The sequence below is a fragment of the Eleutherodactylus coqui genome, chromosome 2 (assembly GCF_035609145.1).
Source record: "Eleutherodactylus coqui strain aEleCoq1 chromosome 2, aEleCoq1.hap1, whole genome shotgun sequence".
Classification (NCBI taxonomy): Eukaryota; Metazoa; Chordata; class Amphibia; order Anura; family Eleutherodactylidae; genus Eleutherodactylus; species Eleutherodactylus coqui.
This window is the reverse complement of record NC_089838.1, coordinates 71163760-71187660: the sequence shown is the minus strand read 5'-3', so window position 1 is coordinate 71187660 and position 23901 is coordinate 71163760. Positions and strand designations below refer to the sequence as shown.

The following is a 23901-nucleotide window of genomic DNA, read 5'->3' as shown; positions in this document are numbered from 1 at the left end:
TATACCCTCCTGCAGAAAATTCAGCACCAAAATCTGCACTGCTAACATGCGGAATTCCGGCATGGCATATTCTGCAACGCTTTCCATGTGAAAGGTCCCCAAGAGATAGAAACACGGAAACAAACACTTATTTTCTCACAGGTTTCAATTGAGTTTTTACAGCTCCCTTTTGTCCTAGAAACAATGGTATTGTTTAATTTTTATGTTTAAAAAAAACCAGAACCAGACAAAGTAACCTTACATTTTTTTTTACATTGTTGTCAATGGACAATAGATGCAAATGGAAATTCTTCTGTCTAGACCCATTATGTGCTCAATTGAACAGATCCATTTTTCTTCTCCATAGGCTAAAGAAACTATGAGAAAAAGAATTTTCTAAAAAAGTGGAAAAGTTAGAACAGATGCCAAACTGATACACATGGAAGCTAATGTTACCAGTTTTTGACTGAGCCATCAGCCAAAATAGCTGAATCTTAGTTCTACTTGTTTCACCCATTTTTTAAATCCATTTAAAAAAAAGATCCATTAAAATTGGAAACCTGAACATAGATGTACGCAGAGCCTTATAGTGTACCTTTCAGCCCCCCTTCACGCTTATACATTTATATACAAAAAGAATTTAAAACGTATTGCTGTGACACCATGTCTGTGCACAGACGCGTTTCCAAAGACAATTCTTTCTTGATCACAACTCTTTCTAAACCTTTCTGTGCATAGACATGGTGTCATATGGTACCAACTAGAGATGAGCGAGCATACTCATCCGAGCTTGATACTCGTTTGAGTATTAGGGTGTTCGAGATGCTCATTACTCGAGACGAGTACCACGCGATGTTCGAGTTACTTTCATTTTCTTCCCTGAGAAATTTGCGCGCTTTTCTGGCCAATATAAAGACAGGGAAGGCATTACAACTTCCCCCTGCAACGTTCAAGCCCTATACCACCCCCCTGCAGTGAGTGGCTGGCGAGATTAGGTGTCACCCGAGTATTAAAATCTGCCCTCCCGCGGCTCGCCACAGATGCCTTCTGACATAAATCAGGGAAAGTGCTGCTGCTGGTGCTGCTGCTATAGGGAGAGCGTTAGGAGTTATTTTAGGCTTCAAGAACCCCAACGGTCCTTCTTAGGCCATAGAAATCGCAGATCGCACCTATGTGCGATCTGCGATTCCTGTTCTCTTCTCTATATGCGCTCAATGGGGCCGGCGGCAGCAGCGCCGACCCCATTGAGAACATATAGAAGACAAATCATTCTTCTCTGCCACAGCTGTAACAGCTGTGGCAGAGAAGAACGATGTTTGCCCATTGAATTCAATGGAGCCGGCAATACAGCAGGTTCCACTGAAAGCAATGGGCTGCTGGCGATCGCAGGATGAATTGTCGGGAAGGGCTTAAATATATAAGCCCTTCCCTGCAATTCATCCAGAAATGTGTTACAATAAAAATATATACCGGCGTATAAGGCGACCCCCCAACTGTCACCTTATACGCCGGGAATACAGCGGAGCAAAGAATAAAAATCATTACTCACTTCTCCTGGCGTTCTGCGGCGCTGCTGCAGGCTGTCGCTCCCTCCTGGTCCCCGGCAGAGCATTGCTTTCTGGACACAGGGCTTGAAATCCCCGCCTCCAGAAAACACACGTGCCTTCAGCCAATCACAGCCAATGACAATGGCTGTGATTGGCTGAAGGCACGTGTGTTTTCTGGAGGCGGGGATTTCAAGCCCTGTGTCCAGAAAGCAATGCTCTGCCGGGGACCAGGAGGGAGCGACAGCCTTCAGCAGCGCCGCAGAACGCCAGGAGAAGTGAGTAATGATTTTTATTCTTTGCTCCGCTGTATTCCCGGCGTATAAGGTGACAGTTGGGGGGTCGTCTTATACGCCCCGTCGCCTTATACGCCGGTATATACGGTATATATTTTTATTGTAACACATTTCTGGATGAATTGCAGAGAAGGGCTTATATATTTAAGCCCTTCCCGACAATTCATCCTGTGATCGCCGGCAGCCCATTGCTTTCAGTGGAACTTGCTGTATTGCCGGCTCCATTGAATTCAATGGGCTAACATCGTTCTTCTCTGCCACAGCTGTTACAGCTATGGCAGAGGAGAACGATCTTTATGCTGACAGGGGGGGGGGCAATCTTGCCGCTATTGTGGCTTAATAGTGGGACCTGTGAACTTGAGATGCAGCCCAACATGTAGCCCCTCGCCTGCCCTATCCGTTTCTGTGTCGTTCCCATCACTGTCTTGAATTGCCCAGATTTTCACAAATGAAAACCTTAGCGAGCATCGGCGATATACAAAAATGCTCGGGTCGCCCATTGACTTCAATGGGGTTCGTTACTCGAAACGAACCCTCGAGCATCGCGAAAAGTTCGTCCCGAGTAACGAGCACCCGAGCATTTTGGTGCTCGCTCATCTCTAGTACCAACCCTTTATAATATTATGAATTTTTTCGTATAAAAAGAAGAATAAAAGAAGTGTTTTTAAGGAACCGTCTTTTCTCCTTTGCTGCAGCTATTTTTGACATGCATGGCTTATCTTACAATACAGTCAATAGAAAGCATATAGCTTTGTTGCCATACGGTTAACCTATTTTTTATGGTCTCTAATGCTTAAAAAAGACAAAAAGTGTTCAACTATAAAACTTTATTGAAAATAAAAACTCACAGTGAAACCTATATAAGTTTTTATCTGAAAACAGACACAAACGTATGGAGACGTATGACTACATGTTTACCATACAGCCTGAAAAACCTCACAGTATGCTTGAATTGCATGTATTTTTTTCAAGGATATTTTAATGTACTAAGCAACCATTAAAATGAGGATGTGCCCAGCCCCTAACATTACAGTATAATTCAAAAGACAAGGTCCAAAACTTAAAATGTAGTGACACAGCATTAACAAAAATCTCTGTAACACAACATCATGAAAAGAGGTCACAGAAGAGAAGTATACTGTGTAGTAACAGTTTTATAGCAATATTTTATTGGTCTAATGTGAAATTTTAAGATTCATGGACTGGGAAATACTCGCCCCCGATGAAAAATAAAAAGTTCTTATGAGGTACATTAATATGCACCTGTTGAATGATGGTGTTAGTATGTGCACAAATAAAAATGATGGCAAAGGATTAACCAAACAGATGAAACAACAGACCAAAGTAAATAATGTTTCATACATTTTCAAGGCAAGAACTCCAACCCTGCTCAGTGAGCCTTAAAGGAGATGTCCCGCGCCGAAACGGGTTTTTTTTTTTTTAAACCCCCCCCCCCGTTCGGCGCGAGACAACCCCGATGCAGGGGTTAAAAAAACCACCCGCACAGCGCTTACCTGAATCCCGGCGCTCCGGTGACTTCTCTACTCACCGCTGAAGATGGCCTCTTCCTCCGTGGACCGCAGCTCTTCTGTGCGGTCCACTGCCGATTCCAGCCTCCTGATTGGCTGGAATCGGCACGTGACGGGGCGGAGCTACACGGAGCTACACGGAGCCCCATAGAGAACAGCAGAAGACCCGGACTGCGCAAGCGCGGCTAATTTGGCCATCGGAGGCCAAAAATTAGTCGGCACCATGGAGACCAGGACGCTAGCAACGGAGCAGGTAAGTAAAAAACTTTTTATAACTTCTGTATGGCTCATAATTAATGCACAATGTATATTACAAAGTGCATTATTATGGCCATACAGAAGTGTATAACCCCACTTGCTGCCGCGGGACATCTCCTTTAAAGTGTACCTGATTTCTCAGATAACTTTTCAGTATAAGCTGCTAAGTGTGTGTACATGAGGAATAACACTGTGTCTCATCATTATTTGCATTATATTTGAGATTTATTACCAGTTTTCCCCTCTATAGACTGTATCACTAATTGTCTGTTGTCTCTGAGCTGGTGGTCGAAGCCCGGCTGCTGTACTGTGTTCTATACAGTGTGCACAGAAAAGGTTGCAGAATCTGCTCTCTAGCTGTCTGTAACACATACATAAATCACTTCATCATATAGGACACTGCAGCAATACTGAGCAATGTAGATCATTCACCAGTTAGGTTCTGCAATGACTGTATTGCTCTCTCCTTTAAAGTCAGTTTTCTCTGTAGAGCCAGGTAGGGAAGGTTGGGATAGAGTAAAAGTAATAGGCGCTTGACGATAGAGAGAAATTCTGGCCTATGGTTGCACTGGCATGAAAGGGGTTGTCTGATTGCTGGCTGATTTTTTTTAAGTATAGGCTCACATGTGTTAAAATAACAAAAGCAGCTTTTGTTTTTTAACACATTTGAGTGTTAGAAAATTGTCCAGCAACCAGACAACCCCTTTAAATGCATTGACTCTATGTACATGCTTTTCCATTGCAGTAAGAGACTCTGAGTCAGCAATACATTTTTTTAATTACCCCAAATACAGGTCCTGATTCAGTACTATGATAGTTTTCTAAAGAGCAAATCTAGATTTAGACTGGCTCCATTTAGAAGTGCCATCATAGACTAGTATTAGCAGCCCCATTTCTGCCAATTAACAGGTAAGATTGAAAACGCTTAAAGTGTTATACATACATATTCACTTTTTAACATAATTTCTGTATTTTATAGTATAACTCCTATTCTCATTAAAGGGGTTGATCAGTTGTAAACCATTGATCGCATATCCTCAGGAGAAGTCATCAGGTGAAAGATCGATGGGGGTGCATTATCTGGGATCCCCGCTGGTGAGGTGTTCTGGTTGGTGCACTCATGCACTGACTGAGCTGATTTTTGCAAAAAAGAAGACAGCTCCGTTCACACTGCAGTGGCTAGGCTTGATACTGTAGGCATTAAAATAAATGGGACTTAGCCTGCACTACCAAGCCAGGCCATTGCAGTGGGAAAGGAGCTGTCTGCTTCCTGCAGAAATTGTCTCGGTGCATGAGCAACAGCTGATCGGTGGGGATTTCATGTGGTAGACCCCCACTGATTTACCATTGATGGCCTATCGTGAGGATAGATCATCAATAGTTTACAACTGGACAACTCTTTTAATCATAGAGGACCATTACATAATTTATTATAAACTGCAGTACTATATCAAAACTGCCACAAACCACATTCATAACAGCCAAAGACTAACCAGTTCAAAGAAATCTGAAATGTAGAATGTTTCAGAACAACATATACTCTCTTTGTTGCACATATATTGTAGCTGTTCTTTGTTAAATGAAAGGTGGGGGCCCTGTTACAGATTTTGCATTGGGGCCCAAGAGCTTCGAGTTAAGCTTCTGCCAACAAGTAACGGACCATAATAACCTAATATTAAATGATGTCTTAACTAAAGTTGTCACAAAAAGTAATATTCTTAATAGTAACCACATGGAATATTAAACATTAATCTAAATACAAGAAGGAAAGCCTTGCCTATTAATTGTACAAGGAAACCAGAACCCCCGAGAGGGTCTTTTTTTGTGCTGTATGATTTTATTATTTTATAAACACAAGAAAAAGAAAACATTTATGAGCTGATATTTCTCCCATAAACTGGCTTTACTGAATTACTGTTTTAATAATTATATGACTTCATGTAATTGACTGTTATGTTCAAAATATGAGCAGTCACAATAAGCAGTTTTCCAGTTGAGGTGGAGAGGGAGTCCTGCTTTGCAATGTTAGGTGCAGGCCCTGATAATCTCATCACCATATAAACTCTTCTGCACTTCGTCCACGTAAAAGATTAGTGGAAAAGTCCTTAAAATCACAAATATCAAAGTCCGGACATCAGTGCACATAAAAGAGGCATAGATTCAGAAAGCAGAGACTAGCTTGAAGGAACACTCTCTGGACACTACTAGTACTTGCCATTCACCTTTTCTTTAGTTTTTCATTTTATACTTTCATCATAAAGGAAGTGTTTTTGTGTTGTCTTTGCTTTTCGTTGTAACATTGGCAGAGACAAGGATTTTCTGTGTCACGGGAAATGAATGTTGGACGCAATAAATCCTCTAAGGGATATTCACATGCGGCAAATGTTAGGCAGAAACTTCTGCTACTGTCTCATTCACCTGAATAGAGCCTGAATTCCATGTGATTGCTGCAGAAAGAATTGCATTAAGATGTGTGGAACAGATTTTCAGTCCAAGACGTTTCCAAAACTAATCTGCTGCGTGTAAACATATCCTTACACCACATCAGGCTGGCTGCACACAACACTGAATGGCTGTGATTGGCTGACGCCACGTGAGTTAGCCAATCACAGACATTTAATGATGTCATTAATTGGCTGTGATTGGCTGACGCCGCGTATGTTAGCCAATCACAGCATTAGCTTTCTAGAGGTGGGGATTTCAAGCCCCGCATCCAGAAAGCAATGCTCTGTCGGGGACAAGGAGGGAGCGACAGCCTGCAGCAGTGCTGCAGAACGCCGGGGGAGGTGAGTACTGATTTTTTTTTTTACACTTTTTTTTTGTATAGCTGGCGTATAAGATGACCCCTGACTGCAGAGCAAATTTTTCGGGGTTAAAAGGTCATCTTATACGCCAGAATATACAGTAAATTATTCTAACTCAAAAGTGTAGCAACATAACATACTAAGAAATCTAGGCCTAATAAAGCAATAGTTCAATATAGTGCACACTAAACAACAGAGTTTTGCAACTTCCACATTACATACTGTAACTATTTGTGGGGTTGCATATTTAAGAAAGCTTCATATAGATGGGACTTTCAAAAATATAACCTTCCCTTATACAAGTATACAGCACTACTCATTATTTGATACTATGTACAATAGACAAACATATTGTGTGATGTTATAGGTAAAGAATGTGCATAAACAGTGTGGAAATGCCATCCATTCCTTATTACCCTGATAATTGAAATAGGATGTGAAATGTGCATTTTATTTTATTCAACATCTCAGAAAATCAAGAGGTTTTATTTCCAGATGTGAATTTACATGTTCAGCGTCCTTCTATTAGATGTTGTGATAGGGCTGAGCATAACCAGAACTGTGCATTGCAGTAATTATGGGTATGGACTCTCAGAAGGAAAATCAAAATTTAAGTTCATAAAGTTTTTTTTATTTGTAAACTTAATGAGGATTTGCTATCAGAATTGCAACATTTCTAGGTTACCTTGTAAATGTATGCAGCTATCTAACAAAAGTAATGTCATGTTAGTATCTACATACATACTAACACACACACTTTTTCCCTTGTAGGGGTGTCCAAGTTTCAGCAAATAAATGTCATTCCTTGTACAATTAAAAGTGTGCCCCATATGTGAGAGCACATTACACTACCTGGTTGTGCTCTAGGCAACAGAGCTAACTTTAAGTGGCACTTTGAGCAACATTTATATTTATCCGTCATGCCACCAATTTTTACATTTGTACCATCAAAATTGATGATAAATGATAATTTTATTGTTGATTTCCTTTATTAACACTAACCAATTAGCATTACGATTGCTCAAAAACAACTAAATTATGATAATAATCATAAATGGGCCTTCTAATAGGGATGTATTCGGGTTTATTGCCATGGACAGTATGAGCTGCAATTACAGCCCTAATTAGGAGAGCTTTCATTATGGCCCATTTACAAGTAACAATTCGTTCCAACGAATGAATTTGAGCGATAATCATTCAGTGTAAATGTGAAAAAATGCTCACTATTAGTTCGAGGTTGTTTATCACTGGCTTTCTCGTTACGTGTAAACGCTCCCCACTCAGCGCTTTACAGACACCGTAAATAGACCGTTAGTGCGATATAAATGTAATTCTGATTCACAAATATGTACTGGGACACTGAGTCCTAATATCATTAGACAAAAATTAAAAACCTGGAAATCAATTTGAAAAGACTATAAGAATAAACACATTATATATATATGGCGTTCACACAATCTACTTGTTTTCCATATTTTTGTTGTGATATAGCAGGTTACATGGAAAGTATCTTTTAACTTTCAACGCTTTGCTAAGTTTTTGGGAATACAAACATAGAATGATAGTCACAGATAGACGAGTTAAATATTATGACTTCCCCATCCAGAATACAAAAGTTCACAATTCCCCTCAGTAAAGGCAATACACCAGTGACAAACCTATTTGGAAAAAACGAGACACAAGAGGAAAAGGTGTGGGAAGACAAGACATACAATGGTATAGAAAGTATGAAAAAGGAAAGTAACAGACAATTCAAAAACTATGGGAATTCCCCAGATATGAGATCCAAGGAGATCAAACCGCCTCACGGGTTGTACTGCGATAGCAAGTGGGGTTAAGCACTTCTGTATGGCCATATTAATGCACTTTGTAATATACATCATGCATTAAATATTGGCATACAGAAGTTATACACTTACCCCCTCCGGTGCTGGCGTCCCCGTCTCCACGACGCTGGCATGCGCAGAAGCCTTGTGCGGCGTGAGCATGCTGATGCGGTCCCTTCAGCGCAATCGCGTCTAATCCAGGGAGAAGGCGGCTTGGAGACGGGGACGCCAGCACCGGAGCAGGTAAGTGTATAACTTCTGTATGGCCAATATTTAATGCACGATGTATATTACAAAGTGCATTAATATGGCCATACAGAAGTGCTTACCCCCACCTGCTATCGCGGGACAACCCCTTTAAGTAAGGTATCATTCACAATGCTGATGAGCCGATCATTAACCATTATCCATCCTAGCCTATTCTTAACCCTCGTGTGGTAATAGTTTTAAAGTGCAGGACTGCAATGAACAAGGCTGGGCACGAACAGACCCCATCGTACCATATGAGGGTTAACAAGTCCTAATGGGAAGGGACAAGTTTCCTAGCTCCTGGCCAGAGTCATTTTAGCAGCCAAAAAGATGTAGTAAGTTAGTTTTATAATACTTTTGGGAACATGAAAATATCTTTAAAAACAACCTATGACATGATTGGTATGAGCGGTGATGAGGACAGAATGGGGAGCATTTTAAAAAAATACATGCATCATCTAAAAAAAAAAACCTGCGTTGCTTCGAAAGCTTGCTATTACATCATGCATTTTTTTTCTATAAATTCTTTATTTATAAGTTTTCCATTTTTCCAAAACAAGTTAAATCACTGTTAAGTAATGCAAAGAAACTGACAACCTGCAACCCAAACAGTGGTACGAAATTCCCCAACTGGATTAAGACAAAGTGCTAAACCTTGAAGCACATACAATAAACCTCTGGAGGTGGGGGCATTCAGGTGCTACCTATAGTATTGCAAGTGTGAATTGCAATTATGCTTGGTCACAAATTTCTAATGCCTGTGAAGAGGGATGAAGACCCTCATTAAAAGGTCAATCGCTGACCCATTCCTCCCCAAACCTCTGCCTATAGTTATCCCCACCCAGCCCATGTACCCTCTCTATTCCTCTATTCTGTTGATAGTGAAAGATAACCTATTTTAAATCGCCGACTATAGCGTAACAGTAGAACAGCGCAAGATGAAAAAACAAACTGTAAAAAGAAAAGGAGAGGAAAGAAAGAAAGAAAGGAAAGAAGAGAAAAGAAGAGAAGAGAAGGAAAGAAGAAAAGAAAGAAAGAAAGAAAGAAAGAAAGAAAGAAAGAAAGAAAGAAAGAAAAAGGGAAAATAAAATTTAAAAAGGAAAGGAATGGAAGGGAGGAAGAGTACATCATAATGCATAGTCTTGCATTTGGCCCCGTATTATTTGGCTCGACCTTGGCATACCGCAGCATCACTTTCTGAACAGTACTAAGAGCCTGGTTCAGCTCTTGTACTCTTATGAGTTGTATATGTTACGGAATTCCAAAGAATCCTAGAAATTCGATCCAATAAAACCAGGTTTTCCGAAATTTATCTTGTGTACCTTTTACCGAAGCTGTCAAATTAAGGCCTCGGTCAGACGAGCATTTTTTTGTGCGCAAATAGATTGAGGTTCGAGTGTGGAAAAATCACGTGAATGGAGCTAAAGGCGCAATCTACATTCGCGCGTAATATGCACGTTCACATGATCCGTAGTGCATGCTGCGTGTTTAATCCAGCTCCCACGGGAGCCAATGGGAACTCCTGCACAACACGCACTAAAGACAGGTCAGGTCCTATCTTTTCATGCAGCATGCAGCTTAGATGCGGGCATTGTAGCCACGCATGTCCTATCTTTTGCAGGTGTGAGTGTTTTGCAGGTCTAAAAATCGTTCGTGTGAACGCTTCAAAAGGAAACCATTGGTTCTCATACACGCGATCTTTTTGCACAGCTGACTGAGGCCTGAAGGGACACTCTGGTGAATGCACATTTTTCCATTTCCAATTGCCTGCCACACTCTGGAAGTGTGACCCAAGTGGTAGTTCCACTGCTGACATCACATTTGTGGGCTACCAACAGAAGACCACTGTATCAAACCATGTCTTTGGCATGGCTTTATAAGCTAATACCTATAGAAGACTTGGGAGCTTCTCTTAGCCCCCCAGCCACCATGATAACATTGTTACTAAACTGCTTAGATGCCATGGCTTAAGGGCTAAAAAGGCAAAGATAGGTACAACTGTTGCAGTGGAGTGTCAGTTGTATATTACAGCCACCACCTACTCTCATTAGTGTAGGCATTCACTAGACATACTAGTAGATCCTATTATGGTTATAAAGGTGCAGTTAGGACATAATGATACATCCTTTTTTCATGAAGGGGTTAAACAATGTCTAGATTTATTTTTGATTCAGAAATTCAAGAACAGCTCTGCATAAACTCTGTTTAATGTAATTTCTCATGAATAACAGATTTTAAGACATCCAAGAATAAATGAATTGCATGAGAAGAATTTTGAGTTGGCCATGTGTGCACACTGAATTAGTGCCCAATACTAAAATAACATGAAGTGTTTTATAAGAGAAACAGCAATTGGTATAGAAAAAACAAAACATGGCACTATAACGATAAAAAAGGTGCGGGAATCACTTCTAGTCATTGAGAGAGTTAATGGCTAGTCTGAGCACACATTGTTACTCACATCACTGGTGTAGGACATTGCTTTGCAAGCATTCAACAAGTGTTGGCTTGTGTCTGTGGAAACATGACTAAAAACTCACTTGACCTGCATTCCGAAAAAAATGGTCCGCAATGAAGCCAGAATGCCCCAAGTCAGATGCAAGGTGGTCTGGATCTCACACAGTAAAACTAAGCTGAGCCAACCATGAGGCAGGGAACGGCTTAACTTTAATACAAGCTGGTTTTCTTATAATGAAAAGAAATTCAAATAAATCTTCCAAATAGTTTCCAACTGCAGTGCAGTCACCATTCTGTTCAATGAAACCTTCCAACCCAGGTTGTAAAGCTGATCATGTACCCTCATGTGTGGTGCTAACTGTCGAGCTACTGAAAGTTTTAATATGAATATTATTCATTAAGGCAGCCCTCTTGTTTTGGGACATAATTCTGTCACAAGACTGGGGGGGTCAGTGGGAATATTACCTGCGGCTGTTCTTGTATGTTGTCCATCCAATTCGCCATTTCCGGCTGCTGTTTTCATCCATCCAAGATGGCCAATGCAATATTCAGACTGCCTAATCCCCAATGTGCACTGCTAGTGGTAGACGATCAATACACTATACCTGCTCTTTGATTGGGCAGAGCTGCTCATGTGATCAGTACTGGCCAATCCGAGAGCAGTGAACAGTGTGCATTAGGTAGTTAAAAAAATTGCTGCAGCCACCTTGAATGGATAAAAACTGGGCCCAAAACTGGCAGATCAGAGAGGTAATATATCCCAGTCCTCACCCCCCCCCCCCCCCCCGTTCCGGGACAGCATTTTCTCCTGAAACCAGAGGGTCACTGTAATTATAACTTGTCTTACATTGTCTTCTTGTTTACTCTATTCCAGTAATGAAACACAGAGCGAGTTTAATTGTTCATAAACTCAATCAATGTGATTGGATTACCATTTAATCTCAGAGTGAATTAAATGGGTTCTCCCACTTCTGGCTATTGTTGACTTATCTTCAGGATAGGTTATCAATAGCAGATTGACTTGTGACCCCCTAGTAATCAGTTGCTTCCCCGGATCAGTATTTTTGTGTCTGAAGCTGTCTTTCTACGGAATCAGACAGCACCGTACATTGTGCAGTGGCCTTGACTAGTATTGTATGCTGTGTCCTATTCATTTTAATGAAATAGCTGAAAATGCTGGGGAAACAGCTGTTCACTGGGGTCACGAGTGATGGAACTCCACCCATCTGCTATAGATGACCTATCCTGAGGATAGGTCATCAACAGCTAGAGGTGGGAGAACAAAGGGCTATTACAGTTTCAGCAAAGAAACTGATACTTTGAAGGAATAAACTGCAATTATTATACAGTTACAAAGGTCATAAAAAGACTGTATAAATCAAAAGTCCTAAATCACTAATATTGCAGTAAACAGAAAAAAGTAGTTATAATAATGTGACACCTAAAGTAAGTGCAATAAAATCTATTCCTAGATCACAGTGAATGTGTCGCCATGCGTCCGAACAGCTGCAAATGAGAAGATGGAACAATGCCTCTAATCTTCCCATTGGCAAACATTTCTCAAAGGAGCATGCGTGGCCTTACAAGTCTCCTCACATCTTCTGGGTGCTCTCCCTAAGGAGAAACCATACCCTTCTTGTCTTAAAAGCTGTGCACAGCAAATAGCATCACATAGATGTCAAAAAAGTCATGTTTTTCTTTTTTAAAGCCACAAAAAGATTTTCTAAAGACAAGGACTTGTATTCAAATGTAGCAGATTTGTTGTAGAAAATGTATTGCATGCATACGAATGAGGCTGCTTCTGCAGCACATGCATGGACTGCCACAAACCCAACACTGACCAATGGATTAGAGATTTCTGCTACAAACCTACCACATGTTAAATATTGCTTTATGACTGTTTCCTACAGACTTTTATGAACAATGACTGCTCAGATGCAGCTACTTGTTCATCAAGCATGAAGACCAGGTACAAGTGGATATGTCCTTAAAGTCTGTCTATGGAAAACCCCTTTCATTTCTATTTTTGCCAAATAAAAACATAATGGAAAACACATTATAGTCTGAAAACACATAGAGAACATCATAAGGACACAACAAAGGCAGGACCAATTATTCTTGACATTCGTATGGACAATATTGCATAGGCAAGTATTATATGAAGAAATAGAACCAACAACGATAGGAAAACTAAAATCAAGAATATATGGTATGTAGACATAGAAGCCAAAAACTACTTACAGCCTGGTCAGTTTTACAGTATTTTGGAACAGCAACTCAGGAAGAACTTGCAATTTATTCTTGTTGAGGCGCCTGGAACAAGATGAAAAAGAAAAAAGGTTCTAAATTTAATTTTCCAAACCAGTAGTTGATAATGATATAATGAGATCTATTATGTTTCCAGTAGGTTTCCTTCATTTTTCTATTGCACTTTTCTGCTGCTCAGTGGTAATGGAAACCTGAAAGAACATATCCTGGATGTCTGTATGGACAAAACCTAAAACCGCAAAAAAAAAATGAAATCTCTAAAATATTTGGAGCAAAAACAACGGGTTGCTAACTTGTCATATTAAAGACACCTTCCCTTCTGTGTAAAACTGCATTAGTGATTTGTGAACAGATTTGCACATGTATCTAGAGAATACTGCCATGCGAGATCGAGCTAAGAACTCCAGTGGTCTTTGCACAATACACAGACATCGATAACGTAAATGTTGATGATTTAGAAAAATCTAAAGTTCAGTTCCGTTTTTGGGGGGCGGGGGGGGGGGGGGGGAATGTATAGGTCATCTAGGGTGACTGGTCCTAGAAGCACTGCCATGGTTTTCCCAGTGAATTACCTATATCTCTTTATAATTATGATGTATGTTAAAATCTATAGGAAATAGGAGAGGGTTCAAAGAAGCCACAGGAACTTTTTTTCCTCCTATTACTAACAAGAGAGATTATGGAAATCTGAGAATAATGTACTATATGCTATATTTTATATACCGAGCAAACCACAGTGACTAATCTACTGACTCACTTTTAGTCAAAAATGGTTTTGAGGTTAAGGTTTCTGTGCTGAGCTATAGTTTATGTTTTCTATAAACATCCAAGGCAAAAAAAAAAGTTAAAACTTCTCCTTTGTAAGACTGTGAGATACCCAACAATACACAAAAGCTTCACCTCGGGTCACTATTCCATATAAAAAGCATTTAGTCCTTTAATTCTTGCAATGACTCTATCAATGAGGGGAAATAACTGTATCGTAAAAAAAAAATATACCGAGATACATGTAAAACCACAAGAAACATACACATAAACATACATGATTGCATATGGTTTCCATTGACTTGTCTTCCGCGCTTTAAAGAATTCTTTCCACAACATATCTGTTTTCCATCATTCCTTCACAGCATGGAGTGGATGGCCAACAGTCCACTTAAAGAATCCAACATCCTGAAATCATTTTCTGCATTTATCCTAGTCTGTGCATTAATATATGATTATGGGAGTGTTGCCTCCACTTACGTTAACCAATGTATTGAGGAATCTCGTTACTGGAACACATGGTGAATGATTAAGCAATAACTGTTATGCTCAATAATTCCATTTTCACTAGAGGAAGTTATCGCTGTACAGTCTTAAGATACAACAGACACTGTAATTACAGCACAGCTAAAGTGGTATTGTTTACACAAGTACCATCAAGCGGGATGAAGGAAACAAAAGCACATACGTTATAATTAAACATCATGTTTCAGTGGTTTGTAAAGCAGCATGATATTAAACTACTAAAGCTGGAAATTGTAGTCTCTTGATTTGCCTACTTAAAAAATGCCTCATTTTCCTGTGTGATAAATATTCATGCCAAGTTAAATGTGACAATTTTTTTTTTTTAAACTCCTAGGACCCGCATATATGTAAATCTCCAGAAGGGGGCCCATCTTAATAAAATGGAAGTTGAGATAACAGAAAGAGTCATGCTGACTGTTGTATATATCTTCCATCACTCCCTAGAGAAGTCTCAGAGAGATATCGTGAGGAATAGCTATCAACCAAACAAGCTTTTGGTGGACAGCCATTGAGGTGTATGGGCTCTATTCCACATAAATTTGGATATGTTCTGGTTTGCTTTAATCATAGAATGGTAGAGTTGGAAAGGACCTCCAGGGTCCTCTGGTCCAACCCCCTGCTCAGTGCAGGATTTACTAAATCATCCCAGACAGATGTCTGTCCAGCCTTTGTTTGAACACTTCCATTGAAGGAAAACTCACCACCTCCCATGCAACCTGTTCCACTCATTGATCACCCTCACTCTCGGAAAGTTTTTTCTAATATCTAATCTGTGTCTCCTCCCTTTCAGTTTCATCCCATTGCTTCTAGTCTTTCCTTGTGCCAATGAGAATAGGGCTGGTCCCTCTGCACTGTGACAGCCCTTCAGATATTTGTAGACAGCTATTAAATCTCCTCTCAGCCTTCTTTTATGCAAGCTAAACATTCCCAGATCCTTTAACCGTTCCTCATAGGACATGATTTGCAGACCGCTAATCTAATTGTGCCATCATAGCCATGAACTTCAGAGTAGTTAACAGTTAAATAATTATCTAGATGTTCCAACCATGGGTGCACAGCCTTTGCTGGTACAAGGGCCACATTATCAGATTGCCCTACTCCCAAGTAGTAGCAATAAAACACATCTGAGACACCTATGGCACATTGAAAATGTATGTCATAATTGTCTGACAATTGGGGGCTTCAGGTTTGGAGCTTCCAACTATTGGGAAATTGCGAGTCCCTTTCTCCCCTGTCCATTGAATAAGTATTAAGCTGGTTGTACAGGCATGTGGCCCTCACCACTGTAGTTAATAGGAGTTACAAAAACAGCTGAGCATTTCAAATCTCCAATAAACAATGTTGGAGAGAGCTAGACGTACCTATGACTGTCTCTCAAACTCAACTCTGGAAGGCTAAACTTGGCATATCCATGGGGAAATGTCTGATATTAATGTCTCAGGTGAAAATATGACTTAAAATACCCCTTTAAAGAAGCAATCTGGATAAACGTGATGCAGTGTGGTGGTGGTTTAATACTGTCTAACTGAGGGCCATGAATTATATAAATTATAGAAAAAATTACACAATCTATGCCATTAATTTACCATTCCCAATACCTGTGTCCCTCATCTAAGAAACAGACTGACATGACTGACCTCTCTTTTCGGCATTGAATCTCAGTGGTCATATGCTCACTTACTTACCCTGCACTATATAACACATATAGTGGTCAAAAAGGCCCAAATTATGAAATTAAGTTAAGATTTAGGTCCAACCACTACATTAGTGTTGTATAATGCTATTCATATATTTAATAGAAACAGCACATGAGAAAAAAAAAGTAAAAGTCATCGATGGAATTATTATTAATAAAATCTTCTGTGGTGCCCCCTGCTGCTCTTTGGTTTCCCCAGTGTGTCCAGTGCCAGTGGTCGCACATGCTCAGTGCTTCAATACCATTGTCTGGGTCCTCTTGCACAGGGACAGCAGAATGGTTCCTGCAAGTATGCACACCAGCTACTAAAGACCAGTACACTAGAAGCAGAGTGTTGGCTGTCTTATCTATACAACTTCCATAGAAGTATATGGGAATTATGGAAACAGTGTAGCACAGCAGGATACCCTGTTTCCGCAGATTCCCAGTTACGGAATCAGCACTGCTTGCTGTCCTATTCCATTTCCATAACTTCCATTCAGTTCTTTGTGAGTTGTGGAAATTGTGTAGCTGCACTGGCTGTGCCCAGCCATGATGAGCCAAGATGGGATAACCCCTTTAATGAGGATTTCATTGGGAGATCAATATGGTTTTGTTTTACTAGTGATGATAAAAAATATACAGTGTAAAGCTCTGAAATCTCATGGCTTTGAATAAAAATAGTGCTGTTTATAGCAGTTATGTAAACATCGATAACTGCTATGTAACTGCTGTAAATAGCAGTTCCTTTGCTGAAAGCCGCAAGATCTCACTGGTTTACATTGTATGTTACCAGGGTTTACAGTAAGCTGCATTGAGTATGATGGGAGCAGCTTAACCAGAGGTTCTGTGCTGACTCCTGTAGTGAGCTGACGTATTTACATAATCTGCGAGCGCTGGAAAAAGATGCTTTTCTCTAAATAATTTTTGATATATTTTTTTCATATTTTTTGTGAGGGCCAAGCATTTTTCAAATAAAAGAATAAAAATTTAGGCTAAAAGACGTTAAAATATGGTAGCAGTATTACTCTGACATTCTTTTATGAGCTACATACTGTATGTACAGAGGCATAACTTGAAGTTCCTTAGCCCCAATTCAAAATCTGCAACAGGACCTGCATTCGCCATGTGACATTTATAGTACTGCTGTGTTCTTATGAGGCAGGGAGGCTTTAGGGACCCTTCATACACAAAGTCCTGGGTGCAGCTGCTACCAGTGCAATCCCCTGCTTATATAGGTTCTACTGTTTGATCCACCACAAGCACTACAAATGTATAATAGTTCATTCATCCATAATACTTTTCTCAGTTCAACATCATAAAAGTCTGTTTTTTTGCCAATTTAACGTCTTCCTTTATATTTGTCAATTTCAAATATTTTTCTTTTTCTTTGTAACTCTACAACCTCGCGATGCAGAGTTGTCTATTTAATGTTTCGGACAACATTGGTATTTGTCATATGCAATTTGAGGAAGCCACCAACTCAGGACCTGTGATATGGATTCTCAAGCACTTGTGTTCCGTAGTGGTGCATCTGGGCCTTCCATTCCCTTTCTATCCTGATTACATCCAGTTTGCTCTCTTCTAGGGCCACTAGTGACAAATGAATGGGATCCCCTTTATCTTGCTAAGCAACAATCACTTGGCGGGGTTTTGAGCAAGTCATTTTAGCTTTACACAGGTGTTCCTGGGCCAAGATACATTTCCCCGTCCCAATTAATGAATGTGACGTAAGTTTTTAAAATGTATTCTGTTCCTACAGTCAGGATTTGGACACCTGAGGGTAATGCCCCACAGTGAGGCCTCATGTCCGTGGGCACTCACAGATTCCAAGTGTGGAATCCAGCAGCGGATTCCACCTGGGCCCGCAGCCATGGACATTTTCTTACCAGACTGGCTGCGGTGCGGGTCTCCTCCGTCCTGACCGGATCTTCTTTCTTCTGCACAACAGATGCGCTCAGCGTGCCATGCGCATGTGCAGTGCTTTTTTAAAAATTTATCAAATGTCCTGCTTTCCCGCGGATCCACAGCACGTCCACAGTGTCAGCTGCGGGTGTGCCACGGATTGGACGGCTTCCATTGGCTGCAATGGAAGCCATCCGTGCGGGAATCCGCAGAAAATGGAGCCTGCTGCGCTTTTTCCCCGCGCTTGCTTCCGGGGAAAAAATAATGACATCTGCATGCTTTTAATTGTTTTGCGGACACTAATGTATCCCTATGGGCTGCTTGATTTGTAGGTGCCCTGCGCGGGTTCCGCAAATCAAATCCGCCCGTGGACATTGGGCCTAAGGGGAGCTGGGAAGCCAGGATGTAGCTGAAAAATGACCCTGCCCTACTACACGTGCCAGTGATTGCCTGCTGTCTCTAACACCATATCTAAAACAGAATCTCTTAAAAACTGGGCTTCTTGTGCTTGGGCCATCTAATAACCTACCTAATTTTGATATGTCCATCGCAGTGTGTGGTACAATTATAATTCCTAGGCAGCACGTCCGCTGTCTTGGGGTCATATTTGACGCTGATCTTTCTTTCGCTCCCTATATTCAAGCACTTGCACATTCATGTCACCTGCACCCCAAAAACATCTCCTGTTTTCGCACCGTGGATACAGCAAAAACTATTATTGTTACCCCGATCCATTCTCAGCTTGATTACTGCAATTCACTACCGATAGTCTTCCCCTCATTAATCCCTCCTCTCTCCAATCTATCCTGTATGAAGCAGACAGGTATATTTTTTGTCCAGTGTTAACTGATGCCTCTATCCTGTGCCAGTCATAGCATTGGCACCCATTAAATACAGAAAACAATTTAAACTGATCAGTCCCATCCATAAAGCTCTCCACAGTGCTGCACTGCCCTATATTTCCTACCTCCTCTCTGTCTACCACCCTACCTGAACTCTCCACGCTACATGACCTTACACTAAGTTCCTCTTGGACCCAAACCTCCAACTCCGGTATCCAAGAGTTCTCCAGAGCAGTACCAGTTCTCTTGAATGCACTACCCCAGGCGATCAGGTTAATTCCCAATGCCCACAGTTTTGAGTGCATCTTTAAAACACATCTTTCTTAGGTAGGCCTATGACACTCCTTAATCAAAGTCTTCTGTATGTACCCTGCTTTAACACTCCTGTCTGGAAACCCAACCCCTTTCTTCCCACTGTATTCCCCACACACTCTAATATACATAGATACAGCTGTATGAGCTGGTCACCAGCAGTATATACATATGTACCTGGATATTTTGCCTGGACTATTGCACAGAACAAGGACTTGTACTTCTTGTATCACCCCTATTTTCTCATAGTCTGTAAAGTGCTACATAATATGTTGGCGCTATATAAAAAAAGATGATGATTATTATGTAAGCACAATTTGTACATTGATAGTTCTTGGCTCTCCTGCAGCAGCTGATTGTCTCCTTTGACTGCAGGCTGAGCTGGTGCACACCTCCTCATTGCACCAGGGGCACATGCCCCCCTTGCCCCACTATCTACATCCTTGGGTTTTATCCATTTAAACATTAGAACTATAGCACCACAGAGCTTGCACTATCTATCTTGCAATTTAAGAAAAGACCAATTACTTGCTTTATAATAGAATAATGGATTGCTAATTACAACAATGTTAACACAAAATAGGTGCTTCTTTCATAAACAACTAGCATTTAAATATTAATTAGGTTTGAATGTAAAAAGTTTACCATTGAGGGTAATGATTGCTAAAAATGGGGCTTTCTGGTTACATCTTGTTCATTAAACCTCTTTTCATTTTATTATACAAGCACAACTCTAATCAAACTGAAAAATAGTGCTGCGTAGAGTAGAGGAGGGAAAACAAAGACAGGAGGTATTGCCAAATCGCAGTATTAATACCTGGAGTGGTCATGTTGTAGCACAACACACTATAAGCCCGTAAACAGCAGCTGCCTCTCCCATGACAGAGCGCTCCTTTCTTCTTTTCCCTGCTTCACTATATAAACGTAACAGGGAAGACAAGGAGGGAAGGGAGGAGTGGAAGAAAAGTCCCAAATTCCTATGTCCAATATATCCCCCTCAACAATTAGCAAGTCACTGATTGAAGTGGTAATTAGAACAAGTCTACACATATATTCACTATTAAGGGTGCATTCACACGGGCCAGTTTCATAATCAGATTAGTGATTTTTCACTTGCAGCGATCCTGCAAGATGGAAAAGTTGCTGCATGTCCTATTTTTGGGCAACTCCTTACTTATTATAATGGTCGATTCCTTACTTGATGAACAGGAGAATAAGCGGTGGCACTGATTGGCAGATGGCAGTCATCTGACTTCGGGCTTATTCACACCGGCCGATATATGGTGTCCCTTTCTGCAGGGAGAGGAGGCGGTCCTGGAGCAGTGCACTGAGCTCTCGCCCCCTCTCCTGCCCTCACCACTCTTTGCAATGGGAGGGGGCAGGATGGGCAGAACTTAGCTCTGCTCCATCCAGTCCCTCCCATTGCAAACAGTGCGAGGGGCGGGAGCTCAGTGCACTGCCCCCAGCCCGCCTCCTCCCCCTGCGGAAAGGGACACCCGGGCGTGAAAACCTGGCTGATATACGAACGTGTGAATAAGCCCTTAAGGAAAGACAATATAACCTATGACGACTATCAAAAAGCAAAAGAATCTTAACAGAAAATGACTGGTAGTGTGAACAGAGGCTAAACTGATTTTTTTTTAATTGTCTGTAAACTATATGGAATAATTTAATATTTAATAAATCTTAACTCCTTAGTGACCAGCCTGTTTATTTTACCTTAAGGACCAAGTGATTTTTATCATTGCATTGCAAAACCCATAACTCATTTACCTAGCTGTATGAGGACTTGTTTTTTGGGGGGACGAGTTGTATATTTTAATGGCACCACTCTGGGATATTAGACTCTGCCAGAGGCAGGGTCTAATAGGCTGAACCAAATGGCAAACATGGAAGCCTATGTCAAGGTTCCATCTGCCATGGGAACCCATTGATAACTTGCAATAACACAACAGAGTGCCGAAGGGTGACAAAAGGATCCCTCTCCTCCTGTCATCTGCTTACATGCTGCAGTTGCTATTGTGAAATGTAAGGGGTTAAACTGCTCAGATCTGAGGTTTCTCCACAAATGTCAGTTAGAGCAGGAGCCTGGCTGTCAATAGTTAGCCATGCAACCGCCTTAAAAAGATGAATGTGTAGGTTTAAAGCCCATTAGTGAGTTTGTATTGGCCGTCACTAAGGGGTTAAAAGCATTGTGTATTCACCGAGTCAAAATTAAACTAGCACGGAAGTTCCATGATTGGACTCCTCACGACACAGTAATATGCTTGTGTCTTCTTGGAACTTTATTTTAGCATGATAAAAATCTAATTAGAATTTTTGAAATCTGCACTTGACTGCGAATTCCAAATTACTGCTAATTATTCATGCTGGTGATTCAGATATCATGCCAAAAAAGTTATGCCACAAATAACATTGAAGCAGAAACATCCTTCGAAATATTCGCTTGGGGAGCAGCTGAATTCAATTAGAGAAAATCCATACAGACTGAAATACCATTAACACTGCTGGTAGCTTCTATCAGTGCCGGCACATTACATCTGTAGCTCCTGCTGCCACCCGCAATTAGGTGACAAGAGAGATACTGTAGCGTTAATAGGCAATCCCAGTAAGCAAACACTGGAAGGGGGATGCCACTGATGAGCCTGGCTCTGGATGTTTGTTTTACTTACGCACATGCACACTATTGCTCCACTGTCTGGACAGAAGTTTTTTGCACTTTGGCTTTAGTTTTCTGTACTTTACACGTTTCTGGTTATTTTATTCTAAGGAAATGTAGCAGCTGAGTTGACATCTCTATTGACCAGTGATTTGTTTTTGGGTTTGCTGATTCATTCTGTTTGTTATCCTCTACCATGAGGATCATGCCTTCTAATCACAGCTACAAAGTAATGGCTTGCAGGGGTTTCCTCTGGGTACTTCAGCTTCATCCCACAATACTGTAAATTAATGGGCCTTCGACTATCCCTGGGGTGCGAGAGAGGGAAAATAGATTTTCCTATAGGGGACATGGGATGCTATGTGTATGCAGGGCTTTCATTGATATCTATGCAACAGGATGTAAAATCAGCAAGTATGCATTTATTTTGCTCGTTGACAAAAATGAACATAGTCAGTAAATGCCTTTAGCCCCATGTTTTTGCTTATTTACAGATTTAAAATTTACATTCATTCTTGTGGAGCAAAACTAAATGATATCATTTGTAAACAAACATTGTAAGTTATTCATAAGGCAACTTTATTAAAAACAAATACTTCCCGGGCTTCTTTTGTTGAGCACTAGAGTAGCCCTTCTTCTCTCAGTCACAAACAAAAAGTGAATGCATATTATTGACCCCATCATTTTTCAATCTGCTATTTTGTCATGCCCACCTTCTAAGTGCTCCTACCCACTAGTGATAGATTTTCTTGCGATGCGAGAGCGAGTGAAAACGCATGATTATGAAACCAATGATTTTCATTGGTTTCATACTCACTTTCGGTGTTTTCACTGAAGCCTCACAGTGCTAAGAAAAATCTGTGCTATGGCCTGTTGTTTTCAATGGGGCCGGCAGCAGCGGCACCAGCCCTATTGAAAACATAGGGAGTACATCACGCTCCCCTGCCACTGCTGTGACAGCTATGGCAGGGGCTTCTTTCATCCCCATGGGGATGAATGAATCCTCTGCCACAGCTGTGACAGCTGTCAAAGCTGTGGCAGAGGGCCGCAATGCTATCCTATTGCTTTCAACGGGGCCAGCGCTGCTGCCGCCCCATTGAAAGCAATGCATTGTAGGCAACCACCGCAGCAATGATTTTCAGGGAAGGGCTTGAAATATAAGCCCTTCCCTGAAAATCAGCCCTAGCTGTAAAAAAAAAAGGTTTAAAAAAATTTGTTAACTTTATTCTGCAGGTTGGTACAATTACTGTGATACCAAATTTATATTGTTTTTATGTTTTGCTACTTTTGAAAAATTAAAAACATTTTTTTAAGCAAAATTGTTTTTTTTCCCGCAAACTTCCTAAGCCTATAACTTTTTAATTTTGCATCAACGGGGCAGTGTGAGGGCTTGTTTTTTGCAGGGCAAGCTGTAGTTTGAATTTGTACCATTTGGGAATACATGCAACTTTTTGACCTTTATTCATTTATTTGTTGAGAGAGAGAGATAGTGTGACCCCCTCCAAAAAAATGTGAATCTGGCATTGTGTAATTTTTTTCTCCTTACAGCATTCACAGTCCAGGGTAAATAATACAATGCTAATTATGCTTATTTCAGGATATGGATTTTTTATTTTTTAAATGGGAAGTTAAGTTAAAAAGAAAAATGTATTTCTTTATTTTTAAAAATGAAACTTATTTTTACATTTGTTAGCCCATATAGGATCTTGAACTTACAATAATTTGATCACTGGTACAATATACTGCAATACTTCTATATTGCAGAATATTGTACTTTTAAGTTAAACCTATTAATCCCTATTATCTAGACTACAGCAACACTCTGTACTGTGGCCCTCTATCCAAAACCCTTGAGCTCCTTCAATGCACCCTCCCCCCTGCTGATCAGCTAATTGAAAAGGACACTATGCTCCAATGAGTATTACAGCCTCTTCAATGCTTAAATGTGTCCAGCAAGCTGCAGTTACTCAAAATAGAATACTTTTAGTAGCAGCTATTCTGAGAATTC

General features: G+C 40.7%; 1 protein-coding gene across 1 annotated transcript in view; it reads right to left on the bottom strand.

The window, feature by feature from the left end:
- The window catches only part of SLIT3 (slit guidance ligand 3), a 523433-nt gene that overhangs the window by 406797 nt on the left and 92735 nt on the right, over positions 1 to 23901 (bottom strand). Inside the window, exon 4 of the mRNA XM_066591106.1 lies at positions 13184 to 13255. Within this exon, the coding sequence (XP_066447203.1) occupies positions 13184 to 13255 (72 nt within the window). The remainder of the gene's footprint in view (positions 1 to 13183; positions 13256 to 23901) is intronic.